The 27,622-nt window shown below is 40.8% G+C and overlaps 1 protein-coding gene across 1 annotated transcript; it reads right to left on the reverse strand.

Annotated features, from left to right (window-relative positions):
- On the reverse strand, positions 1-27,294 carry LOC128364760 (protein crumbs homolog 1-like). Its single transcript, XM_053325364.1, has 13 exons — positions 27,225-27,294; positions 20,262-20,957; positions 18,966-19,161; positions 17,533-17,672; positions 16,011-16,196; positions 15,812-15,925; positions 7,342-8,289; positions 6,300-6,841; positions 5,179-5,344; positions 3,206-4,067; positions 1,778-1,894; positions 1,483-1,609; positions 1-222 (listed from the first exon to the last, which is right to left on the reverse strand). Exons 1-13 carry the CDS (start codon positions 27,292-27,294, stop codon positions 1-3), a joined length of 4,386 nt encoding a protein of 1,461 aa, XP_053181339.1.
- Positions 27,295-27,622: the final 328 nt, after the last annotated feature.

Consider the following 27,622-nt stretch of genomic DNA (forward strand, 5'->3'; position numbering starts at 1 on the left):
TCATATCAGCCTCTCCTCCGGGGGAACTTTGAGGACGCTGCCCATCTCCAGTCTGGCACCGGCCACCTCCTGCGAGCTGGGGCTGTAGGTGCCCTCTGACTGACGTTTCTTCCTGGCTGTGATGATTAGGAAAAACACTACCAGGATGGCCACTAACATACACAGAGTGGTCAGAGGGATGGTCACCGCCAGCCAGGGGACTCGCTCCTTATGCTGCTCTTTCTGAAATAAGACAGAAAATATCATGACAAGAACCCTTTTTCATACTTTGTTTTAATAGGACAGTCTTTATAAATGTATTATAAGTTGTAATTAATGGATGTATTAATAAACCATTTTCTTTCTAACATATTCTAATTGGCTCCACTACAGCAGTTGATATCAGAAGCTGAACCCTTTGCGAACAAAGTTAAACAAGAAGTATTATATACAACACACCCTCTATCCTCCTCCATAATTAAATGAGCACAGACTGATTGTACCTGCACTTCAGAATGGCCCATAGGAGCATAATATGGCACTTTCCAAAACCATTACAAAAAAATGATGTTTAGAGTGTGAGAGCACTGTGGTTAAGGTCTGCTTAAGTTTAGGCACAAAGACCACTTGGTTAGAGTCAAGGAGAGATCATGGTTTGGGTTTCATGGCAATGTATTGTTGTGGTAGTTTTTAAAAAGCTGTCTCAACTCACAGTTGAAAATCATAATACTTGGGGTTGGAAATAAGAAGTGAACAGTGGTCTCTTGCAGCTAAGTCCACTTTGTGCCATACACCCAACTCACTTGTTTCTAATGATGTCACCTTATATTGACATCACCTAAACAGTGTCACCTCCAGGTCATAATTATAACAGCTGCTAGATGTCGGAATTTGAACTAAAGGCTGAAAAAACTACAGCTCCCATGAAAAAAATCTACCATGTCATCATATCTTACTTTTTCTTCATCATCAACACTTTCTTATGATGTAATCGTTTTATATTCTTAGCTGTATTCTCTGCTATCTAAAAACCAAAACATTGTTCATTCCTCTCTGTTCTGCTGTACATGTATGAATGGAATGGAGTAAACTACATAACACACAGTTAAAAAGGCTGTATATTTAGTTATTGATGTTACCACAGTGTGTTACCACAGAGGAGTTCTGGCTAACTTTCTTTCTTACTGGTTTCACTTTGGCTCTATATAATTAATCTGGTCTGCAGTTGAACATGTTAGGGTGTTAATTAAAGGATTTTCCAACACATGTTCTCCAGTCCTTGTCTAAAAACTTGTTGTCTCCTCAATTAACACAAAAGTTAAAAAGACAAAGCGCAGGCATAAAACAAACAAATAAAACACTGAAAATCAATGTGCAGTGAACATAAAAAGTCCTAAAAGGGCTTAATGATTACCACTAGCAAATCTATCATGAATAACATGGGAGTTTCAAACCACGTGCCATGTAGGTGAATGAACTCAGAGCTAAAGGTCTGTCACTTACGTTGCTCTCACACAGTGTGCCGCTGAAGCCCGGCACACATACACACTGGAAGTGGTTGAGTCTGTCCAGACAGGTGGCACCGTTGAGACAGGGGCCGGACTCACATTCGTCTATTTCTGTCTCACACCTGAAACATATCAGCAGGGCTTTAACACAACGCTGACTGACAGAGTAGCAGCTCATACACACACACACACACACGCACACACACACACAGACTTGGATGCTATTCAGACACACTTTCTACTGAGTAGCAGGTGTGTGGGGAGGAATGTGCAGTGTGTGCAGCTCTAACCTGGCACCTATGTATCCTGGTTTACAGGTGCAGTTGCCTCCAGAGTTGCCTCCTATACAAACCCCTCCATTAAGACAGTCTGTGTTTGAATAACATGCCACTGGAGGGAAACGCCACCTATTGGAAAAATAAACATACTTTCTATTACACATATGATTCTGTGGTACTATTGTAGAGGCAGATGAACTGAATTAAAAGCATGACACCAACACACTGACAGTAGTTTGAGACTTCAGCAGTCTGAGTTAGCCATATCAAGTGATATCTGACACATTTACAGTCTTTTTAGCATCAAATTCTCACAATAAAACACAATAATGTTTAAAAATAGAAGACCTGATTTGACTCATTTGGACGACTGAAGCTTCATATTAGCTTCAGATCAACTTTTAAATCCATGTTTACACAGAAGGAGGACTGTGGATTTAGTCCTCCGTCACTTCCATTGTAAGTGTATTATGAAGGGATCTTCTAATGGTCAGTATGAACAGGAGGAATCATTACAGAAAGAAAAACAGGTTTCAATGTTCGTAACACAGACTTGTGTGAAATTGTGAACTAATCCCTTAATGAAGAGCAAAATAGCTATAATTGTCATTCTAGCCATAATAATACAGCTATAGTGGTAATAGTGACCACATGTTGAGAAGATTTGTTTAAAAAGATCATGGGTTTGATCACAGACACATTTAACTTGTCCATCAAAGGGGCACTCCTGTGATTTAGTATTTGATTTACATCATTTTTTGGGACTTGTGTGAGCCAGATTTTTTTTAAAAGAAGAAGAAAAAATTGCAACAGAAGCAAAGATACCATGACTTTTAGTCCTTAGCTCCAAAATTCCTATACTTCACATACTGCAACTCAGTAGTGTCTTTCACTGCAATGTGGTCATACTAGATTTCACCAGGTGAACTTTTCTTGCATAGTGTCCCAAAAAGCAGAAAGGACAGGAAACTTTGCTGATTTGTAAACACTGAAGCGCCTTGCATTGCGTTTCCTCTAGAACTCAAGGTTCAGTAGTGCCAATTTGCTACTTGAAGTGAATACACCTCACCACACTGAAATGAATGTGAAGCAAAACCATCAACCTGCCTGGTAAATACTATATATATCTCAAACTACACAGTCCCATCTTGTAACACTTGATTTCTTTCTTTAGTGGTCTCCTAGTCCAAGTCGTAATACTCAAGCAAACAAAGCCCCTCCAGAGACATTGTAGAAGTGTTTATACAGGCTGAGTAGTACTCCTCATAAATTACTTTGACATGTAAAATCCTGATGCTAACAAATGTAGCCTATTTGAATGATCTATAAATTTGACCAGTTTTCACTCAAGGAATGTGTGTTCATGGTTGCTCTTTGCATATGAACAACAGTCTAACAGACCTAAATTATGCTGTAAAAGAAACAGAAGTCTGTACTCACTGGCAGCGCTTGCCAATGTATCCAGGAGGACATGAACACGTGTGAGTTCCCATTGTTTCCACGCAGGTTCCTCCATTCACACAGCTGAACTCCAGACAGTCGTCAACCTCGTCCTGACAGTCTTTCCCCACGTACCCAGGCTCGCAGTCGCATTGGTAGTCTGCCAGAAGGTCTTTACAAGTGCCATGGACACAGGGGCCTGAAGAACACTCATTTATCTCTATCTCACACAGCACTCCCTCCCATCCTGGGCTGCAGCTGCAGTTAAACTCATTAAACTGATCTTGACACACACCCTGGTTGAGGCACGGTTGAGAATCACAAATCGGGGCGCCTTGGCATCCTACTATCGGCTCATGCCCACCCAGTCTGGAGAAGCGGCTCATCTGAGGGGTGTCTGGAACATTTACAAGTGGCAGGTAGACTCCACCCACTCTCACCTCCCCTAAACATCCAGTGTATTTCTCAGCCAGCCAGATTTTGGTATCATTGAGGAAGTTGAGATTTCCACCAACGCCGTAGCTGCCACCTGCTCTCTGCCCATCCACTGTGAGGCGCCACCGGGACACTGACTTGGTGGGATCAACCATGCTCAGCTGGATGTGGTGCCACGCCCCGTCCGCAATGATCCTGTCACTTGTGAAAGCCAGCAGCTCTGTACTTGCCCCGCTGTCCAGTTTGACCAGAAGGGTGGAGTTGAGCAAGCCAATGCAGAATACTTCAGCTTTGCTGGAAGACCGCAACAAGATCCCGTCCTCATCCCGTGTTCTTATGTCCATAGTAACATCAGTTACAGGGCTGAGCAGGGAGCTGTTGGCAGCATACTGGAGAGCATTGTCTTGAAAGATGGCTTCAGTTAAACCTGTTGGAGGAGAAGATCATATGAAGCCAAGAGTTATGTGAGTTATGGTGTTTCTGTCACTAGAAGTAAAACTTTTTTACCTGTATTTGTATAACTGAACATATTCAGCTAATTAGCTTGACAGTGATGCTGGAAGAAACTGAATTGATGGAAACCATGACACCCACAAAACGAGATAGAGATAGAGGCTACCAATAATTTTCTAACGTGTTGATGTCTTCTGTAGCTTAGAATGAGCTTTGTCAAGTATAAAAATAACCCTGATGACATCATTGGGGTTTTTTTTCCAATTTGAATTTTAAGATTACACATTTTTAACAGAAAGTCAGGTGTGTAAAGATTATTATTGGTATTTTCCTTGCAGAGGTCTCATCAAAGAACAATCAATTTCCATTATACAAATGTAGTAACCAATTTTTTTGGAAGTTTGACAAATATTAGGGTGTACATTTCAGGACATTTTAGCATTTGTTGCACTGATTGTGTGCACTAGCTTTATGGATGTGTAATACTAATTCGCTGAGGTACACTGCTTAAAAATAATATTCACCATGTGGCCCTATGTTTAGGGAATCAATAACTCTAACATAGTCAGGTGTTCAAATCCCATTAATGGCAAACATGAAAATTGAAGGGTGAGTAAACTCATTGAGATCACTGGAAGAGATTAGTATCCCTTTAAGAGTGATCTTGATGAAGGTTAGGTTAGAGTATCTCATGCCTTGTAATGTCATTATCACACTTTCCATGTGCCTCTTTTACTTCTGTTTCTTATTTCATTTCTACTGCCTGGAAAAATAATCCACCATAAAATATAGGGTATATATATTGTTTCTGTGTGTCAGTAAGTAGGATTATCTGTCTTTTCAGCACATCTTGAAGCCAGACTCTTGAGGCCATTGAGTTCCTTTCCTCTTTTGTACTAAGGAGTTTTCCCTTTGATGTCAGTTAGGGTCTTTACCATTTAATGTTAAAAAGCCCTTCTGAAACATTTCAAGACTGTAAGTCTAATTAGGAAATTAAGAGCTAAACAAATAAACAAGGCATGACCTGACGTGACTTGCCATGACTTGATAAAGAACGTGATAATCACTGCTAAAGGATTACTCACACTCATAACCGTCTTTTAGGTCCACACAATTCACTCCATCGAAACAAGGGTTGTCGACACACCACAAACGTGTCTCGCACAGTCGGCCCGAGTAGTTAACAGAGCAGTCACACTTGAAGTCATTCCAGGTAACCTGACACTGTCCACCGTTGAGACATGGCTCATCCTGCGTACAGATAAACAAATGTATGGATTAGATGATTGCTTGTAAAATCTCATGATGCCACTGCAGAAGTAAGAACCGCAGAGGGGATTGAGAGGTATTTTCCAGATGAAAGTGATTCACAACCAGATCAGTGTTAATAGGGTTGAGACAGCACAGTGCAACCCAGCTATCAGACAGCTCTACAAGATTCTAACACAGTTTGCTGCAGTTCAGTGTTAGACCAGAACATAGGAAAAACTGAAGTGATATGTTGTTTCTAATGCAGCCTGGTTGATTTTCAGCATTGTTATAATGATGTACACTGTAGCTCTTGGAATGTCCACTTTCCCAATGACTCTCAAGAATGGAGGGACTTCCAAGAAATTTAATTAAGACATTCATGGTTCCCAGATGATTAATCCTACTGACTTTGGTGATCTCTTGACATTTAATCTAGTGTCATCAACAGGTTAGACTTTCCACTTGCCCAACACAGTTCATGACAAGAAACATCTTAAACTAATCAACCACAGCTGTACCTTGCATTAATGCAAACTTTAGTCTTAACACCTACGGCTGATAATTGAACTTAAATGCTGTTAAGTACAGCTTTGACTGATGAAAGCCGAGCAAATCCCTTTTGATTTAGGTAACAATCCTCTGGTGACACCTCCTATGACAAACTTTACATTTGCCCCACAAGTGGAAAAGAACAGCAAAGTTACATATAGTTTTTATTAATTCAAGAATCTAGATTACTGTCTCACTGCAGCCTCTTTGATGGCAGATGGTTGTAGTATTTTGGTTTCCTATAGCTTAATGGAATGCTGTGGAAGTAAATAAGGTCAAATTTAAAAGTGCTACACAGTACTGACCTCGAAAAAATATCAGCCACATCATAAATATTCATATTTTCTTTAAACTGTTTTGACGGAGGCACACACTTTTGTCTGACTATACAATATTTCTGTTTTACCTTGCATGTGTCATCACTTTGGCATCCTGGCAGCACATTCTGCTCTGCACTTGTCTGGTACATCTCTACCCCCTCTGTGTGATCCACAGTGGACAGATGTTTGTGGTCCAGTCGAATGTCTTGCAGGCAGCCCTTGAAATTTCCACCCCAGGCGTTCATGTCCTTGCCTTCAGGGAGTCCTCCGACATACGCCACATCCCCTGCCTCTACACTCACGTTCCCTAAGGCACGTTTGTTTCCTGCTTTGGGGAAGACCACATGGCCATAGTGCACCTTTACAGTCACCAAGTTGTTGTTACCATCTGTGACGAGCTTGGCCTCTGACAGCAGCGTGGTGTGGGGGCTGTAGATAGCAATTGTGCCTTCCTTCAGGTAGATTGTCAAGTAAGCCTTGTCTTCTTGACAGAGCTGCAGGAGCAGACCATTGTGTTTGAGGGAGCGCATTATAAAGGAGATGGTGAAGTTTTCTCCGTGGGTTTCTGAGATGTTGAAGGCGGCATAGCTGGTGGTGTTCTCATGACCAAAGGTCCAGGACAGGTATTCTGAGAGGGAGATGGGAAACACAGCATTGTCAGTATACTTACCCCAACACACTAATGCATGTTACATCTGTATCAGCAATGCTTTATTTAATATTTCTTTGAGTGGGACTTTTTTTACAGTTTTACAGTTCGCTTTCAGTCTGTATGCAGTTCTAGTCAGGATGGGTACTACGCAGCCAGTTGAGCAGATGTGTCATTTCTTGGAGCTTTGTCAAGTCTGAGTGTCTCAGTTTGAGCTTGAACACTACAAATTCTTTTTTTTTAAATGTGCATTACAAATTGTAGCCCAAACAGCAGTACGAAGTAGATTGGTTACACAATGGCGGAGGCGATTGGTTACACAATGGCGGAGGCGAAGCTTAGACTTTGATACATCCAGCTTTCAGCGGATATAATGTTCACTGACTCATTAGGAGGGATTTCATTCATACATTTTATTTTGCCATAGATAGGAAGATGCTTCCTACTGCATCATTTTTGTATACTGTAAGTATTCTCACCTTTCTCACAGCTTTCTCCATAGTAGGGCCGGTGACACTGACAACTGGCCTTAACCCATTTGTCGATACACTGCCCACGTTGCTTGCATGGGTCATCACGGCACCAGTCTTTTTTGGTGCATCCCAGTTCCAAGCCCTTGTTCTCCTCTCTGATGAGGTCCTGAGGCAGGAGCAGCTTATGGTCAACTTGAAGGTCTTCCATACAGCCAATAAACCCCTTCCCACTGGATGAATAGGCCAAATATTCTGGTGGTGCCCCTCCTACATAGATATCTTTAAATGTGCTGGGCTGGAGGAAAATGAGATGATTGTGACCCTCATTCTTCACCTGGCACCCTTCCTCACAACCAGGTCCCTTTACAATTAGAACCAGCCTTTCATCCATGATCACAGTGACTTGGCGCCATTCCCCATCATTGACTGGACCAGGGTAAATGACCTGCAGCAGCTTTCCTGACTTCACCTTGGCCTGGAGGGAGCCCCCGACTATCTCTAGGGAGATGAAACGTGTCATGGTGCCCCGGTGGTACAGCACCATGTCAGTCAGAGTACTCTTGAATCTGAGCTGCATGTCAAGACCATGGTTGTCAGTCTCTCGTCTTGTCCTGTTTTGGGAAACAGGCAGCAGCATGTGGACGTAGCCCTCAGAGTTGAAAGAAAAAGTGGTCGAGGTGTTGCAGCGTTCTCCGGTCCAGCCAGGAGGACATAGGCAGGTGTAGCTGTGCTCGCCGTTGTCGGTCAGCATGGGAACACAATCTGCTTCGTGTTGACATTGGTGTTCTTGGCAGCCCACCAGGCGGATATTGCAGTTGCGCCCACCCCATGGCTCCTGCTCAGGTTCTGGCTCAGGACACTCACACCTATAGGAGTTGGCGGCGTCTTCACACGTGGCGCCATTCTCGCAGGGATTGCTGTCACACTCGTTGATGTCCACCTCACAGTGAACGCCTGCATGGAGAGACACTGATGTTTAGTGCTACAGTTTACTTCCCCTTACGTCTTTTAATTGGTAACCATGGACATAAGGAATATATTATCTATTAATTTAATCACATGAATCCGGTGAGTCATCATCAAGCAACAAGGGGACCTGGAAAGTCAAACTAAACAACTTGATTAGATACAGAACACATGCAGGTTGAGGCAGTGCATGCATTTTTCCATCATTGTCATTTGCAGATGAGGAAATGACTCGAGGAAATTGGCAAAAATTGCAAAATTAGAGGTGAATTAGATTTGCAGCCTTCCACAGTTAAACCAGGGTTTGTCACACTGAGTGTATTGACAAGATGTTGAAATATAGAATTATACGCTTGTCAGATAAACTTATACCAAATACTAACCCTGTACCAGAGTTAGTCTTTCTGCCTGGTTTCAGTAGTAGGAGTGGCCTCATCCGATTGCATTCAACATTAAGCCCTGGCAGCAGCAGTCAACTTGCATTAGCATAGTCCTTTAAAATACTCTACACCCAAGGAACCCTAAAGCTGTTTGTCCTTTCAGTGCCAAGACTCCACCATTATGCACAAGCATACATCTTTTTTCTTTGCGAGGGTAACTTAAAAACGCGCTATACCATACTGTACCTGTCAACCTCCAAGGCCCACAGCAGCAGCACAGCAGCACCAGCAGCAGTAGCATCAACCTCCTTCCATCCATGATCCACTGAGTCAACACAAGTGAAACAACCCGGTACACCCCCTCTCTCTCTCTCTCTCTGCCTCACTCAGCCTCTCTCTCTCTTTCTCTCTGTCTCTCTCTCTTTCTCTCTCTCCCTCCCTTTAGCTTACAAAGCAGAAGTGCCTCAACTCCTCCACTCTGTCCCAGGCCGAAAGACAGGACTGATTGCAGCCCTGCCCACCTTTTCTTTTTCCTCTCTCCCTCATCCCTCCTTCCTTCCCTCCCTCCCTCACATGCCCTGCTCCTCTCCTGTCTGTAGCCCAGCCCTTGCAGAGCAGTAAGCCTCCAGCCTCCAGCTGGCTCCTGTCACTATTTGACAAGAGGAATGCAGTGCTGCAGTCTCCTCCCTGATCTATGTGGTGGCCTGTGGATGCCCACTAGTGGCAGGCACTGCTGTAATCAACCCACAGGAGGTGCTACAGGTCCAGATCTTCAGATGGGACCAGGCCTGAGCACAGCTGGACCAAAACACAGAGCCTATATTGATCTTATATGAATATGTGGATATCAGCTCTTAGTTTGAACTGCTTGTACTACTACTTGTGTTTGAATACAGGATTATGACCAGTGATGTGTATTTTTTTCTTAACTTGTAAAATGTGTTATAAATTATAACGAAAAATAATCTGCATTCTGACATCAAACTCGTAATTCTGGATTGACATAGTCCAAGTTTAACTTCACATTTATAACTTTTTTCACACAATTCTCAATTGCTAAGTAACATTTTCTGTATTATGACTTTATTTCTAATGGAGATGAAGGACAAGGAACAAGGACATATGATTATTTATTTTATTTATACATATGTATTTGAGTTTAATGACCAAAATAAACTACAAAAAAATCAACCAAAAAACTATTGGGAATAAAGTCTGATTTTTGAGAATATCATCAGAAATGTGACATGTACATAACATTAAAATCTTACATGATCAGACTTCATCATTTGGCTGTTTCATTTCTGAGTGTAATCATTGTACTTTATTGTCAAAATGAGATTCAATTCATGTTTTGTTTTATTGATGTTAAATTACAGTATTAATTATTTAATGTTAAAACTGTCATTGAACCTCTGAGGTGTAAGGGAAAGAAGGTGTTCATTGACAATGTGACTGGATTGGACTGTATTATATTGTATGTTTTTCTCAGAATTTGCTTTAGTCTCCCATTTCCAACAACTCTGACACAGTATGTTTTAACTCTGCCTTTATTCACACAATTCATGTCAGACATCTTTTTTCCATTATCTTCTTTCATAATGGCAACACCTGCAGTATTCTCTTACAGTATCTGACGTTATAAATGGTATAAATAAGTCAAAGCTCCAGCAACACTTGTATAGAAGAACTTTATTATTAGACCAATGCGGTTCGGTTTTGCGACGTGTTGGTCTATTAATGAGGTTCTTCTATACTGCAAGTGTTGCTGGAGCTTTGACTTCTTTCAACCTTTTTCCCTTCTCCATGCACCTTGGAAGTAGGGGAGGTTGTGCCAAAAACCTCTTCTCTGGTATAAATGGCATAATCAGAAGATGAAGATTTGAGAAAAACAGTGAATGCATTATACATTGACACTGATGTTTTGTCTCATGATCTGTAATGAACTAAAACAGATACTAGAGTAAGCTTCAGAAGCACATACCTGTTGCTTATAATGTTAAGTGTGAATCTGCAGAAGACACATTGTGAAATGCATCATTCACTCCTTGATTTTTAAATGATTTATGACAGACCTAATAACCCTAACCTTTAATCCATACCTAACCCTGGACTACTTCAATCCATTGTCCTGCATCAGCCTTCAAAACCTCAAGTCAATCAAACTCTAGCTTCTTAACTAATACAAGCATGGCCAGAGGACACAGGAGGGGTGGTCGCCAGTTTAAGTGGCAGCCACATCACGCACGTGTAAAGTCAATCTCTTTCGCACGTGCACTGCAAAGTTAATAGGATTATATTTTTCAGCCATATGGAGTTTTCCTCTATTTTTACTTGCTGCTTGATAAAAGCAGTATGTTTACCGTAAATGGCTCCAGTTCATTAAATGCAAATCATTTAGAATAAGGTCCTTGTTTTGATGACCATTTTTTGTATCCTTGTATTTTTTTTCATCAGGCTTTAATTAGGCTCCTAATCAGCTTTACCGTAATCTCGCCTCCCCCTTAAATATTTCTTAGGAGACCCCCGTTTAAAGCCCAAGATGACCAGCTGACATATGGCACCTTTTATTGGCTTTGTTGTTTTCTGTTATACCTCTCCATACCATATGCCCCCTCATCCCCCTACTATCCTCCGCTCTGTTGTCGCCTCCACATCGCTCGGCCATAATACAGTTAGAAAATTAGCTTCTCATTGTGTTGATGAGATCTTTTGGCTGGATTCCTCACTTCTAAGTCCAGATTTTTTGTATCAAGGTCAGCTTTTGGTGCGGTTCTCTTTGTTTTGAGCGATGCAGGGACAAATCTCCTCTAATGAGGAATTAATACCATGGCTGGTCATGAGGAATGATCTGCAAGAGGATAATTAACCCTTTATTGTTTGGGTAAGGGGATTCAGAGAGCTGGTGTGGAGGCTGTCTGTCTGCACTGGTTTCCCCTGAGGACATTTAGTTCTGTTAAGATCTGTATACATTTCCACAAATTACATTTCTATTATTCCATTGAATTAAGTGTTCATTGCACATGCTCCACTTCATTTAAAAAAAACTGTACTTACCAAGTTAATTAACCAAATGTATGGAAGACATGCTCTTTTTCAGTTTTATCTCCAAATAATTGCCTTCTTTGACTTCCTTGTAACAACATCACTGTGTTCTCCATTCTCTGGAAATAATTCTGTAAAGATTCTGTTAAATAATACCGTCAACCTTCTGCCAATGTTATTCAGTATCTGCAGAAAATGTGTTTTTTTTGCCAGTACTCCAAGGTTCACCTTCATGGGTTTTACCCCCTAAAAAAAGTGCAAGCGCAAGCAACACCAACCATGGCTTTAGTTGTAGAAAAGCAAGGAAAGGCAAGCTCACTGCCCACAAACCTACTGTATATAACGACAAATATAAGGAAGTAGCTGTCTTTGTACTGATATTTATAGATCTGCTTTTGTGAGCCCAGCAGCACTATAGGTGGACTAATGTTAAAGGCTGTGACGATCATGGTCAGTCACATTTGCTACTTTTATTGAGGGCTCTCCCTATCATTGAGTATTGGATCTGCTGTAGGTCAGGTTTGACAATGTGCAGCATCTCTCCCATTAGAAACTGCAGATGGAAAAGATTCCTGACACCACAGAGACTCATCAGAGTAAATGAAAGCCTGTCAGTATACCTGTAGGGTGCTTATCTGTTGTACATTACACAGCTGGTAAGAATCACTTATAATCTGCAGCACTTTATCAGTCAATGAGAAGGTGTGTCCAAACTTTTGAATGGTACTGTATACTGTCCCATTAGCATTAACACCATAAATGTAATAAAACTATTTTTTCTGTATGATCACATGTCAGCTGGTTGAAAACAGAATGAAATTAAAAAAAAGACATAAATGTTAGTTGCTTGTGCTTTTGGCCTAATATCAGCTGTTTTAAATCATGGGCTCTTTCACAGCTGTGTGGAAAGTAAGGTTTTTGGCTATTTTATTCTTCTTAGTCTTTTTATCTGTTTTTAAATTCTAATATATTATTGTTGTGTGCATCTTTTTGTCATGTGTTTGTTACTGTTGTGTGTAAGGAGGGTTAGCAGCAAAGCAAGAATTATATTGCATTGTCTGAACGTCCATGTTTTTACTATGCAGATGACAATATACTTCTTCAATCTTGAATTTTATATTCATGCAAATGCCATCCAACAACTAAACTGCTGAATATCAGACAAATAAATAGAACCTTATCCTGTACACCTGCAATAAAACCCTTAAGCATGTATACTATTATCTGTGCAATATAACTGAGTACATGTACATGTAGTTTTATATTATATATATTTTATATTGTGTGTATGTAGTTATGTTTACTGTACTTACTAATGTAGGCACTTCATTTGTCATTTCATTGTCCATGATATTAAAGGCATTGAATCGAAATTAATTGAATGCAGCTGTACAGTGCAGAATGTTACTGTTCACTCTGCTGATCATCTTCAAATCAGGTGTGCCATCACAACTCCCTCCACCACCCCAACCTCCTCCTTATGTGGTATATTAGGTTACATATAGTGTGATTACACTCGTACGATTATTAAGGGAATTGGCTCTCTCAGCAGAATCCTCACTGCAGTTCTCTTTCTACCAAATTTCACTTTTTAACAATAAATCAGTTTCTTGACGCAAATATCTCTGACCAAAAGGGTTTTTATGTGATGTTTTCCTTCATCCTCCTGCCCTCAATAAACTCTGATTCATCTTCTAACACAGAATACCTAGAACAGACAGAATTAACTTCAATGATTACTTCATCCAAACCATCAACGTAGCTGTAATTAAACCACTTCTTAAAAAGCCTACTCTTGATTCAGAGGTTCTAGCCAACTATAGGCCGATATCAAACCTTCCCTTTCTCTCTAAGGTCCTCGAGAAAGCAGTTGCTAATCAGCTGTGTAACTTTCTCCATAGTAACAGTTTATTTGAGAATTTTCAGTCTGGATTTAGAGCTCATCATAGCACAGAGACTGCACTGGTAAAAGTTACAAATGACCTTTTAACCTCATCAGACAATGGACTTCTCTCTGTCCTCATCCTGTTAGACCTTAGTGCTGCCTTTGATACTATTGCTCATCAAATCCTGTTGCAGAGACTTGAACATTTAATTGGTATTAAAGAAATAGCATTGAAATGGTTTAAATCATATTTATCTGATTGATTTCAGTTTGTAAATGTTCATGATAAATCCTCCATGCAAACAAAAGTTAGACATGGTGTTCCTCAAGGCTCAGTGCTTGGACCAATACTATTCTCCTTATATATGCTTCCTTTAGGAAACATTATCCGGAATCACTCAATAAATTTTCATTGTTATGCAGATGATACTCAATTATATCTATCAATAAAGCCAAATGAAACTAACCAATTAACTAAACTACAAAAATGCATTAAGGACATAAAGGCCTGGATGACCTGCAACTTCCTGTTATTAAACTCAGAAAAAACGAAGTTATTGTGCTTGGCCCTAAACACCTTAGAAATTCACTATCAAATGACATAATTACTCTGGATGGCATTACTCTGGCCCCCAGCTCCACTGTAAGGAACCTAGGAGTTATCTTTGATCAGGATCTGTCCTTTAATTCCCACATAAAACAAATTTCAAGGACTGCCTTCTTTCATCTGCGTAATATTGCAAAAATTAGACATATCCTGTCTCAAAATGATGCTGAAAAACTAGTCCATGCATTTGTTACTTCTAGGCTGGACTACTGCAATTCATTATTATCAGGCTGTCCTAACAAGTCTCTAAAGACTCTCCAGCTGGTCCAGAATGCAGCTGCCCGTGTTCTGACAAAAACTAGAAAGAGAGATCATATTACTCCCATTTTGGCTTTACTGCATTGGCTTCCCGTAAAATTCAGAATAGAATTCAAAATCCTCCTCCTCACCTTCAAAGCTCTTAATGGTCAGGCCCCATCATATCTTAAAGAACTGATAGTACCTTATGTACCTACTAGAAGACTGCGCTCCCAGCATGCAGGTCTACTTGTGGTTCCTAGTATCTCTAAAAGTAGAACAGGAGATAGAGCCTTCAGCTATCAGGCTCCTCTCCTGTGGAACCATCTTCCAGATTTGGTCCGGGGGGCAGACACCCTCCCTACATTTAAGAGTAGGCTTAAAACTTTCCTTTTTGATAAAGCTTATAGTTAGGGCTCTTTGAGCTCTTAACTTATGCTGCCATAGGCTTAGATTGCCGGGGGACCCCCATGATGCACTGGGCCTCTCTCTCTTTCTCTATCCATCCATCTATATCCATTAACACTCATGTTCTATTAATGCATTCAATAACCTAAACTTCTTCCCCGGAGTTGTCTTTCTGGTTTCTGGTTTCTGGTTCTGCTTTCTGGTCTTACAGGTAATCTGGGCCTGTAGACGTCCGGATGACGGATTCCAGTCCCGGACCATCTGGCTCCATTGTTGATTTTCATTGCGCTTCTCTCCTCTATCCTTCCTTTCTCTCCTCTCAACCCCAACCGGTCCAGGCAGATGGCCGCCCACTTCTGAGTCTGGTTCTGCCTGAGGTTTCTTCCTGTTAAAAGGGAGTTTTTTCTCGCCACTGTTGCTCATGTGGGAATGTTGGGTCTCTTTAAAGTTAAAACCTGAAGAGTTCGGTTTAGAACCTGCTCTATGTGTAAAGTGCCTTGAGATGACTTTGTTGTGATTTGGCGCTATACAAATAAAGATTGATTGATCAAATTAAGTAACCAAATATTATGGAACTCATGTGCTGAGCTTTCACCCTGCTCTGAGTGGATGTGAAATGCACTCATTCTAGGCACCAATATTTCAGTAGCCTACACTGCTGGATTTGGATCACCACACCTTCTAATCGGCCTCTCCTCCCACTGGGGCACACGTCACCTACATACCAAACTGTAGCAGTCAATGATATAACCTCAGTGCACCCCAGTTCAGAGCTGCACTCCTCTCTATATGCCAACACCAAAATAGAGCCCCTACAGTCAGTGATAGAAAGGATGAGCGGTAACAGTGACAGACCCCTGTGGAGTGCCGGTGGAGGAAGAGCAGCTCAGCAAAGGTGTTTTTGTTAGGAGATAAAGAAGAGAAGGAGATAAGTATGTTTTTCCCTACCTGTGAAGCCATCTGGACACAAGCATTGATAAGAGTTGACCAGATCCTGGCAGCTTCCTCCATGCTGACATGGAGCAGACTCACATTCATCCACATTGACTGAGCAGTTGTCCCCTGCAAGAGCAACACAAGTTCTCATCACTTTATGACTTATGATGGTGATGAGCTGTAAGGTGTTTTTGCTGTGAACTGGCTTTACCGGTAAAGCCTGGCAGACAGCGGCAGATGAACCCAGCCGCCTCTTCATATGTGAAATTAGCTGTGTTGAGTTCAGGCAGCAACCCGTAGTTCAGGATATCTGAGCGCTGGAAACACTCGCCATCGTTCTCACAGGGAAGCTGCTCACACTCATCTATATCCACCTGGCAGTTCTCTCCCTTGTAACCTTCACACAAACACACACACACACACACACACACACACACACACACACACACACACACATACACACACACAGAACATACATGTCAGTTAGAAGTTTAATGTTAGTGTAATGTGTAGCAGGCACGTGCACACATAGGGCCCTAGGGGTGCTTGAGCCCCTGCCCTTTTTGCCTCGTATTAAAACGTGCCCTCTGTGTGTGTGTGTGTGTGTTTTTTTTTAAAAATAACATTAATAAATTCCTGTTAGGAATGTAAAAAAAACGGCGGTACAAAAACTCCACGGTATTCTACCCATTTTCTTGTAATACGGGGTTGTTGTGTGTGTTGAGCCAGCTGCTCCTCTGTCCGTTGCGGCTCCGCTCGGTCACAGAGCCGCCAGAGAGAGAGAGAGAGAGACTGCCCACCCCATGGATAACTGAGGAGACGTGACAGTGGAGCAACTTGAACCTGTGAGTTATGGTCTAACAGTTAGACCATAACTCACAGGTTAGTGAGTTAGACTATAACTAATCTCCATCCACTTATTCAACGTGCTTAAATATGGGTTATATTTCAGGAAAACGCTCTATTTTAGTCAATGTGTCAGCTTCTATTTTAGCCGGACGTCATTCAGCACAGAGCAGATCGTGCGGGACAGGAAATCGTGTACAAAATACAAAGTAAAACACCAAGTTAATTTTCAAAATAAAATGCACCGTGTTTACGGCGGATCATATTTCCCTCACTACAGGTCTGAAGTACAGGTCCGAGGTTTACTACAGGTCTGAAGTACAGGTCCGAGGTTTATTGTGACTTTGCTACTACTGTGTGGGCTAACAAAATAATAACAATAATAATAATAATAATAATAATAATATAGTAATTTCAGCATTCTGGGGATATAAGCTGTAGGTTATCTGTGTTTGAAATATTACCATCTGTATTTAAACTTGATTCATGTTGATTATGCCTGCAGCACAATGCCAAAATATTAAGCACGCTTAGCTCGCTCACATGCTGCCCTTTTCTGACTTTGAGCCCCTGCCCCTCTATAATCATGTGCACGTCCCTGGTGTGCAGAACCTCCAGCATCCAGAAGACCTTTATGTGTTTCTACCACATTTCATTTCCTAATACCAGTTTAGTGATTGCATACTGAGGCATGGTGACTGTTACCATTTACAGAAAATCAAAGAATTGCTCATGCTGTGACAACTATGTGATTCAGAGTGTATGTGTATATAATATGCTCTGATAACCTACTGTACACTGAGCAGTGGGGTGTGTGTGTTACTGCTGCAATGTCCAAGACCTATTCCAAATGATCTTAAGATGTAATACTCAGTTTTATTGTGTACCTGGCCAGCAGAGACAACTGTACTGGTTGAAGCCCTCCAAGCATGTGGCTCCATTCTGGCAGGGGTCAGAAGCACATTCGGGAATATCCTCTTCACAGTGGTCACCTACAAAGCCCGTCCCATCACAGTCACACTCATAGCTAGAAGAGAGCACAAGCACATAGAAGCCAAGTTAAGAGATGACAAATATCAAGAATCACTATTTGGCACTGAGTATTATCAGGGAATGGCACAAAAGGAGATTCTATATTTCAAAATCAACATTGCATCTCCATGGGTTTGCAGTGATGACCTAAAGACGTTATCATTAGCCATCCGAGCTAAGACAAGTGGTGTGAGATGACAGGCAGGGAACCTCGAGCATGTCTTTTTGTGACATGTTAAAACATATTCTAATAGTAGCGTAAGCAGAGAAAAGTCAGCAAGGTGACACAGTAAATACCATTTTTATAGAAATATACATTTATAGAGATTTTGTACATTAGCTGGTATACTAGCCATTATAAGCTACTGGTCACACCAGACCACTAAAGGCTGCACTAGCAAAACGCCTAGGTGGGTTGAACTGAGGAACAGTGTATTTTATTGATAAGGGATTTAACTTTTAATCTGTAAAATATCAAAAAATATCTATATATACTGTATTAAATACTTAGAATGTTTATCAATGTTTTAAGACCAATTCAAATCAACAACAATCAACAAGTCTAAAATAAATAATAAAACCTCAATAGAAATGGCACAGGGCAAAAGCAAATAGGTTATTTCATGGGATTGACTCAGTGAAAGCACATACTGTCTTTTAAAGTAGCATTTAAAAAGATCACTTGGTTACATGAATGGGTTTGTCATTTTGCTCTGTGACAGCTGATCACGTACATCAACCATCACCCTGGTGTCCTAACATATGCGATGGGCTTATACTGTTTTCTGGGCCATTTTGCATGTTGTCTCATCCCTAAGCCTATTTAAATATAACATCCTTCCTTCCCTTGTCATCCTGACTCCCTGCTGTTCCCACTAGTGCTACTACCAGGTATTCACAGCACCTCCAGACATCCATTGACTCATCGATATGATTAACAGTAAGTAGATTAATTCTTATCCCCTGGTTAACTTTAATGTCTGCCATGCAGCACAACACATTGCTGGATGACACATCTCCTCAACATGAGAAGGTGACATAAACACAAATGCACATATAGATAGACATAAAGCAATATCACCAATTCTGTTATATTAGTTCTACACATAATGTCAAGATAACCACCAATCTAGCTCAGTTTATGGGCCTAACCTTTATTATAATTGGGCATCTGACATTATTAATATCTCACCAATAGCATTAATCTAATGTGAAGCCACAGAGATGTGTATGTGAGGTATGTGCACACAGTATAAACATGCATGTGTGTGTGTTTGTGTACTTCTACCTGTTGACCCCGTCGATACACTTGCCCCCATTCAGACACGGCATGCTGGCACATTCATCAATGTTGACCTCACAGTCCTGGCCCTGGAAACCGGCCGTGCACTCACACGTGTACATGGCGACGTGGTCTCGGCAGGTAGCGCCGTTCTGGCAGGGATGCAGCTCGCACTCATCTATCTCTATCTCGCAGTTAATCCCTGCAGGGTTCAGTGCAGAGATGGCAGTGGGCCAAGGCATGAGATTGGCAACACTCCTAATTATCTTAGCACACATACATATAGAACACAATAACACTGGAGGTACCAAGGGCTTAGCTGCAGATAGACAACAGCAGCACAGACTAATGCTACTTAAACATAGCCATGCGACCTATTTTCATATATTTAAAGGGTATAAAAGCTAAACCTGTCTTACTCTCTGTACAAAGGTGAAAATAAAGCACTATACTATCTGAACTATACCCCCAAGATTGTAGATTTACATTCAATTGAACAATGCTCCGAAATCACATTAAAGGGTTAAAGTTAATTGAAAACACTGGATCAGCATTACCATATTAAAGTTTACTGTAATCCACTAAAAAGAACATCAAGCATTGGTCAGTTCTAGTTTAGAGAAGGCCAGATTAACCCTCTTAAAGGCCATGAAGGAAAACTAACCAATTTATGTTATTTAATGTTACTAATTTTGGAATTAGTATTAATAATTCAACAAAAAAAATTAACAAAATTAACAAACAAATTGTTTTCAGAGGTCATGTGTCAGAAAGGTTTAGAATGACTGAACAACAGTATTGCCTGAATTAGAGGAATATGTGGTTATGGGAAATATACCATGGCTAAGGTATGGTTATAATCATGACACTAACTTTGTTTAAAAAAGGGATGTAGGTCTATAATGGAAAATGAACTGTGGTCTCCTCTGGTTGATATTGGTGTAAAGTCATCTAATATGGACGTAAATAAATAAATACTGGACTGACAAGGCACACTACACATGGAAACCTCATTATACTTTGTCCAGATGCAGAGAAAGACCAGCCCTCCCCCAGGTTTGCTGTGTGTCAGTTTCTGGTAATTGGTTAGACATTGACTTAATTATGAATATGCATCATATGGGTCTGATACCGATATTTTTCACCCTGAAATGAATTAAATCATGGGGAATTAGATTATACTTAAATATGAAAATGCTCAAATCAACTAGTTACATTACAATCTCCTAAGCAATAACGTCAATTTCACCTTTCAGAAGCCCAGCCAGTTGTAAACCTAATGTACTGTAGACAGTGTTTTACCTTTGAAGCCTGGAGCACAGTCACACCTGTAGTGATCCACCTCATCCAGACATGTACCATTGTTTCGACAGGGTCGGGAGGCACACTCGTTGATGTCCAAGTCACAGTGGTAGCCTTGAAATCCAGGCACACAGAAGCATTGGTAGGCATTGACCCCATCTTTACAGATGGCTCCGTTCATACAAGGTTCAGACTGACATTCATCTATGTTCTCCTCACAGTTCATCCCCTGGTACCCAGCAGCACACTGGCACCGGTGACCAGTGTCAGGGATGTCCATACAGGTGCCACCATTCTGGCATGTTTCATCTGAGCAAGTGGTGATGTTATCCTGGCAGTCTTCACCTCCTAATCCAAATGGACAGTGGCATGAATAGCCATTGACTCCATTGACACAGTAGGACCAGACACCTATGCAGGGGTTGCTCTGACATTCATCTACATCCTGTGTACAGTTGAGGCCTGTGAAGCCATCTGGGCAGTGGCAGGTGAACTCATCAGTACCAAGTGTGCTGGTACAGTTTGTGCAAGGTGACATGATGCAGGCATCATACAGTTCATCACAGTTTTTACCCATGTACCACACCGGTCCTTTAGGGCACAGGCACACATAGTCACCCAGGTGGTCGAGACATGTGGCACCATTGTTGCAGGGAGACGAGAGACAATTGTCTGCTGCCACCGTGCACAGTAGGCCTGAAAACAAAGGGGCAAATTGCTATTAAAGATGACAATACTGTATTACCCTTGTTATTAACAATTAGTATTTCTAACAAACCAAAATCCCAAACTGGGATGGAAAGAAGTAGTACCTAACCCTAACCTAACCCTAACCCCAAAAGCAATTACCAAGTACCTAGATAGCTTCAAGAAATCTGTTAAAGCAGGTTTAAGTAAAGGCCTTTTTTCTTGAGAACTAATGTGGATTTGACTACATTTGTAGGTTGTTTTAAATAAGGAAGAGCTATGAAGGTAGCATGAGTAACCATGGCTAAACAGGCAAATAAAATAGTGCCATAAACAAAAACTCACATCATCAGTAGAAATTCCAACAAAAGTACCACCTACAATGTTGGAGATTTGAGCAGTTTGTATACCATAAGATGTAACAGTTTACCTGCTGGATAACAAAGTACATTAATCTTCTTTCGCAAGCTGTAGCTGCATTACCCTGTGGCTTATACAGAGGGCTACCTATACTACAACTCTTTCTGTGCAACACCCTTAAGTAAGTCACTCAGTTAAGGGGAAAAGCCTTGACCTTCAAACTTGAGGAGAAATTTTAAGGTGCTTTGTGCAACCGGTGCCTGACCTTTAGAGGTGCTTAGAAACCAATCTGGTAATGGTAATAGTAAAAAGCCCCTCTCTCCTCTGGACTTAAGACCACAGCAGATGGTGTTAAAAGTAAACTTATTACATGCTAGCAGCTGTCAGCCTTGTCAATGAAAGTTTCACACGCTACTGTTTGTACCCTGTTTGAGACATCAAACAACAATAACATAAAACTTAAACCACACAAGGGTTGCTTTTTCTGTCTATCCATCTGTCTGACTCTTTGGTCCAGTGCAAGAAGTCTCAACAACTTTGGCCTAATTGCCATAAAACAGGACCTTCAACCTTTCCATTGTCAACATTATTCAATTGTTGAACATATCCATGCTCCCCAGAGGATAAATCATGTTGGAAAGTCCATTAACTTTCCTCTTGAGTTACCCTCAGGTCAAAATGTCAACTTTGTACACAAGATATCTCATGGCTGGACTGTTAGAGAGTTAGTTGTAGATGTCTATGGTCCATAGATGATCAACCCTATGCTAACGTTTTAATGCAACGCAAGGAACTTGATCATTACATTCATGCTCCTATAATCTTGAATTTGATGATTCCATAACCTGTACTCGATAGTGCTATTATGTGACCAGCCTACAATCGGTAAGGTTTGTGGCTTGTTGGGATGTAATGAGATATATGATCTATGAAGGTTTTGCTGAACAGCTTAGCCTTGGCCACATATAACTGATAATTGCACAATGTGTATTTCCGTGAATTTCACAATATTCTCTCGAGTCAAGTGGTTAAGACATCATCTGGCAAGGTGTTTGAGAGCAAGAGAGATTGTGTCATACTGTACCATATACTGGTCATACTGGTCAATCCAGACCAGACCATATAAGGCTGTAGCAACAAAGCTGTGCTAGTATTGAGTTGAGTAAGTGTGCATTTTTATTGCTTATAAATTCAGCTTTTCTCCCTTCTAATGTTACAGAGTCTGCCTTCATCGACTGTATGTGTCTCTGTTAACCACACCAATTCTGACACCTTTTTCTCCCGTGTAATCCCAACAAGGTGCTACTGATAACAGCCACGATCTGGAATGTATCATCGCATCCAATCATCCCAATAAAGTTGCAGAAGTTGTGCTCCTCTGCAAGCATCATCAACATCCCAGTAACAATGCATTTATGTTCCCTGCAACACCCGCACCCCTAATTTCACACTGTATTCACTTTAACACCCGTTAATTCCTCTCACATCCACGCTATCACTTCCTTTATCTGCTCTAACACCAAGCCTTCCTCCTCACATCAGTCTCTCACTTCTCCTCCCACCACCTCCATTGCTTCCCATACCTGATACATCCTGTTTACTTCTGTTTTAATTTGAACGTCGGTAACAAGCTCAAGCATAGTGTTTATAACTCAAGCTGATGTTTACACTGGTAAAACGAGGTGCAATGAAGTGCATTCAGGGTTCACAAATACAGTCAATTGTTAATGACTAGAAATATGATCTGATACTTGACTTTCTTCATGTACATTTTTGTATCACTCAGTCTCTTTTTAGGTTCCTTCCCCTTACTCTACAGGCACCAATTACTTTAAAATTCATGCTCTCAAAGTTTGAGTCTTTAGTGTGTCCTTAGCTATAGACATTTTCAGTGTTTCATTATAATCAATTGATAACTTTAAACATTTGGTACAAGAAGTTTCAGAAGTGTCGTTTCCTGTATCTTGCATCATCCATGCTACATCTCCCTCTTACCTCCCTCAATGAGATCATCTTCTTTTCTTTTTTTTCTTTTCTTTGATAAGAACATTTTATTTCTCATTTGTCTTCCCTTTACCTCATTGAAAGCCCAGCTCATTTTCAGACCTGGCCTATCAAGCTGATATCAATCAGAACAACGCACTTTACCCTGCAGTAACTGTCGAATCTCACGAATCCTGCTAAAGAGACTAAAAGCGAGGGTCCCCTCACTCTGCACCCCTCCATCCAAACCCCATCAACCATTACACATTCCTAGGAGTTGATAACAGCTCCTCCTACACGCGGTCCCAACCCCCATCCCCCAGCATCACTTCATAGATCATTGTTATGAGCAGACAGGGTTGATCCCTGGCACTGACTGGTACCAGTACATCAGGCCTATGATAACACAGAGCAGAGCAGAGGTGACTGTTAGCAGGTAGAAGGATAGAAGGATGTCAGGATCAAACTGCAGACGCTCTCCAGAGACCACACCATGCATGTTTCTTGTCGGGGGGGGGGGGGGGGGGGTGATTTAGTTTAACTTAGACATGCCAATACTCCCACTGATGAGAAGCATTACCTCATCTCATCGTTTTTTGATAAACTCTGATGCTCATATGAAGGGTATTTACTGGTTTCTCAATATTTACTGTTAAAACTGATTATGTGAATGAATGGCAAGAAAACCAGCCCAATTATTAAACTATTAATTTATGATGAACAGGCCAAAAGTTAACCAGAGTTTAAGAGCATGTTTTGTGGAGTGCAAAAATGTATGACTTGAAAAGGAAGAACACTTTTATACAGTGTAGATATTATTCCATGAGCTGCTTGTCTAACAGCATGCCTTCTTTACATCATAAAAGAGAGGCATGTATTTATTGCTTGAGTGACTAAACAAGATTAAACAAACATGTCACATTTTTAAATAAAACAGTAGTTAAACCTAAATCTATATATAACCGTGTATCCGTAGTAACACAGTACATTCTGGGGTTAAATTCCCTTTACAATACCATTTTCAATACCAATACCAAAGTTCAGCTAAACATGTATTTGTTTAGTCCATATGGAGTAAATGAGATATGTTTTTCTCAAGTTCTGAAGTACAATCAAAGTCTGCTTGTTACTCAAGGTATTATATGTTATGTTCTAGTTATTTTGACTACTGATTTTTCTTTAAAGAATGAAAGTAAGGGAAACCTTTACCAAAACCAAACTTCCACAGGACATATTACACACATTTGTGTTTTTCAGGTTACATGTTTCTAAAAAAACCTATAAAAACCTAAAAAGCTTCTTACTGTCACCAAATCCTATTTTCAGACGCAAACAATGAATTGATGAATTAATTGTTGTCCAAAAACAGAGAGCTCCATTGTTGTAAAAAAAAGGCAAATGAGCCACATTACTGCACAGGGTGACATGTTCCTTCATCATCATGAACACACACACTGTAGTTCATTTTGATTAAATCCCACACACACCACTCCTGCTGCCAGAAATGCTCACTAGAGCACCAAATGTGGATTAATCCACCAAAGAAAATAGTCCCCAACAAATGTGCTATCTACACCTGTTTGAGTAACATTTGCTTAAAAAAAGAAGAAACTAAAAATAAATCAAATAAATAAATAAGAATGAAACTGTATATTTGTGATCTGTTTTTAAAGATGCATGTCTGCAGTATGAACCAAAGGGAAAGTAGATAAGTCAAAAAGTACTGAAAGACTGAGTGATGAAAAATGTGCTATAATACCAAATCCATTTAATATCTCAAAATGTATGCAGATAAGTGGCGTGTGTGTGTGTGTGTGTGTGTGTGTGTGTGTGTGTGTGTGTGTGTGTGTGTGTGTGTGTGTGTGTGTGTGTGTGTGTGTGTGTGTGTGTGTGTGTGTGTGTGTATTAACAATCATATAAATATTGTATCATGGGTCAAAATGTACTTGTACTATAGGAGATAGAATATATGTATTACATGACTTTTCAAAGACCTCTTAATGCCTTTACATACTGTGTGTATAATGTAATAAAGGTACTTCAAAATGAAATAGGATTTTTTTCCCCACTCTTTGCAGGTGCAACTGGCACAGAGACCAGAGTGTGTGTACCTCGAGACACGGCTAACAGCGACACAAAGTCAACAGAGTCACGCTGCAGGGCAAAGGAAGCGGCAGCGCTATGAATCACAGAGAAAGGGAAGCCCCTGGCTAACACACAAGTTGAGCTCAGAGGAATTTTATTGAATCACCACAAGAGACTGGCAGCTATGCCTGCGTTCAGCTTTGTGCTCCTAAAGGCCCCACAGCAGGTGGTTGCTTTGCCTTAGACAAAAAAATGCACAAATCCTCTCTGAATCAGTCACAGTTACACACTGAGTCTGAGACGCACATCCTTTTGTCTCCTGTATAAAGCTGCGTCACTTCTAACAGTGTTTGTGTCTAGTTTAGTGATAAAATAAAGGTTTTTATGTATAAAGGACAACAAATCTACCTTTATGTGAGGGATGTTTTAAAGCTTTTAATTGACTAATTACAATTATCAGTCAAATTGAGAGTTACAGTCAGAGTAATGAGTCATCTCTGAGCAATTACCTATGAGTTGGCTGTTCCATACAACATGAGAACACTAATCCTTCCACTGATTTTTAATATTTCCTTTTTCCTACTTACTGTAAAAGCTATTAATGTTGTATCTATCAGTTTTTTGGTAATTTACAAATATCTTTTAGAACACATCCTCCTTAAATTAGTCACTGTTTTCCACTGAAAGCTGGAAATGCACTTGTCTCCTCCGTGTGTCATCTGGAGATGGCAGCCAAAAGAGGCTCAACGAGGAGAGGGAGGATGGTTACTCCTAGTTTTTGTAGATTAGGCCCTTCTTTGCACAGTGTTGATTTAAAGCTATTAGTGATGCACCTTTTCCTCTGGATTCTCATATTTTTGGGTTGTTCTGAGTTTTGATTACAGTTCTCTTACAAGGTGAACATGAGCTTGCCTTGCATTTTAAAAACTCTGCTTCTTGTTTGTGTTTTTTTTTCCGGGTGTATTCTGCTTTAAATCCTCAAGAATCTCAGAGTGCCAGGTCTCTTGCCATGCTTCTTAATACCCATCACTCCCTCCATTCAAAGCTGAGACAAAAAAAAAAGAAGAAGGAAAAAAAGCAGCAACAGTGCAGCCGGACGCTCAGCTCGTTACCATGGTGATCTTTTAACAATGCCACCCAGCCAATCCCTGCAGTCGCTCCGCCACCGTTTAAACGAGCTTCAGATGCTTCACACAAAATGAATGGTCGCGGGAAAAAATGGGTCAACAGGGTTTTTTAGAAGGTGCAGGGGTCGACCAGAAACCCCCACATACCCCCCCCCCCCCCCCACACACACACAAGACACACACACCCCAGGACCTGGTGCTGCACCAGCTGCAGATTCATCACACACGAAGGAGTCGGAAAGAAACCAGCTACTTAGATCCTGTTTAATTAGTTCATTATTACAGCATGAATCAGAGAGCTGTAAAGAATCCTAAGTCATGTTTAGAAAAAAGCACTGATACGCCCAAGTTACTGACTCATCCATACATAGAGAAGTCATAAATCTTGAGTGGTTACTAGATGAATAAATGTCTCATTAATCACATTACTTGGTTTTAAGGTGTTGACATTATAAGAATTAGAATATACTGTTTAAAACTTCTTATTCGTGTATTTCTTGTTTTTGAAATGAAAGTATAGCAAAGTTTTGATGTTGTTTGGTCATTCAGGACAATCTGATTAGATATGGAAACTATTATTTACTACTGCAGTATGAACCTGTAACACACACACTCACACAAGACTGAGTACACACATACATCCTCACTTACAAACCTTAACTCAGCTTAATAATCACTATGATGTAAAACTAAAGTGAAGGTGTGTAAAGTGCAGCCTTACCCAGTTTGAACATCATCATGGTTATCAGCACCATCCTCTGATATCTGGACCAAACTCTTCCAAACTCCATGTTTAAAGTTGCTCAGTGTTTCCAATCAGTGTAGTACGATGCTGTCACTCCAAAGGTTCTCCATCCAGGACACTGCAGTACTCCATCCAGGCTGCTGCCCCCCCAAAAAACTTAGCTGAGAGTGAGGACCAACACGTCCATGCCAGACCACTGGGACTCTGAGTTAGAAGTGTGGTGTGTTTTGGAGTGTGTGTGTGTGTGTGTGTGTGTGTGAGGAGTCTAGGGACCAAGCTTGGCTGGAGTAAAGTGATCATCCCAGCAGAGAGTGATAGAAGGAAAACATGGGATGGAGTTCAGGATGGGATTCAGTCAAGCGCTGATTCATTAG

This window comes from Scomber japonicus, chromosome 9, assembly GCF_027409825.1.
Source record: "Scomber japonicus isolate fScoJap1 chromosome 9, fScoJap1.pri, whole genome shotgun sequence".
Classification (NCBI taxonomy): domain Eukaryota; kingdom Metazoa; phylum Chordata; class Actinopteri; order Scombriformes; family Scombridae; genus Scomber; species Scomber japonicus.

Excerpts from the sequence above, each read along its gene's own strand:
- LOC128364760 (XM_053325364.1), bottom strand. The coding sequence starts at position 27,294 with ATGGAGTTTGGAAGAGTTTGGTCCAGATATCAGAGGATGGTGCTGATA. Across the intron at positions 16,197-17,532 it reads CAGTTGTCTCTGCTGGCCAG|GTTACAAGGGAGAGAACTGC; the intron begins GTACACAATAAA and ends GTTTGTGTGAAG. Across the intron at positions 15,926-16,010 it reads CTGTCTGCCAGGCTTTACCG|GGGACAACTGCTCAGTCAAT; the intron begins GTAAAGCCAGTT and ends TTGCTCTTGCAG.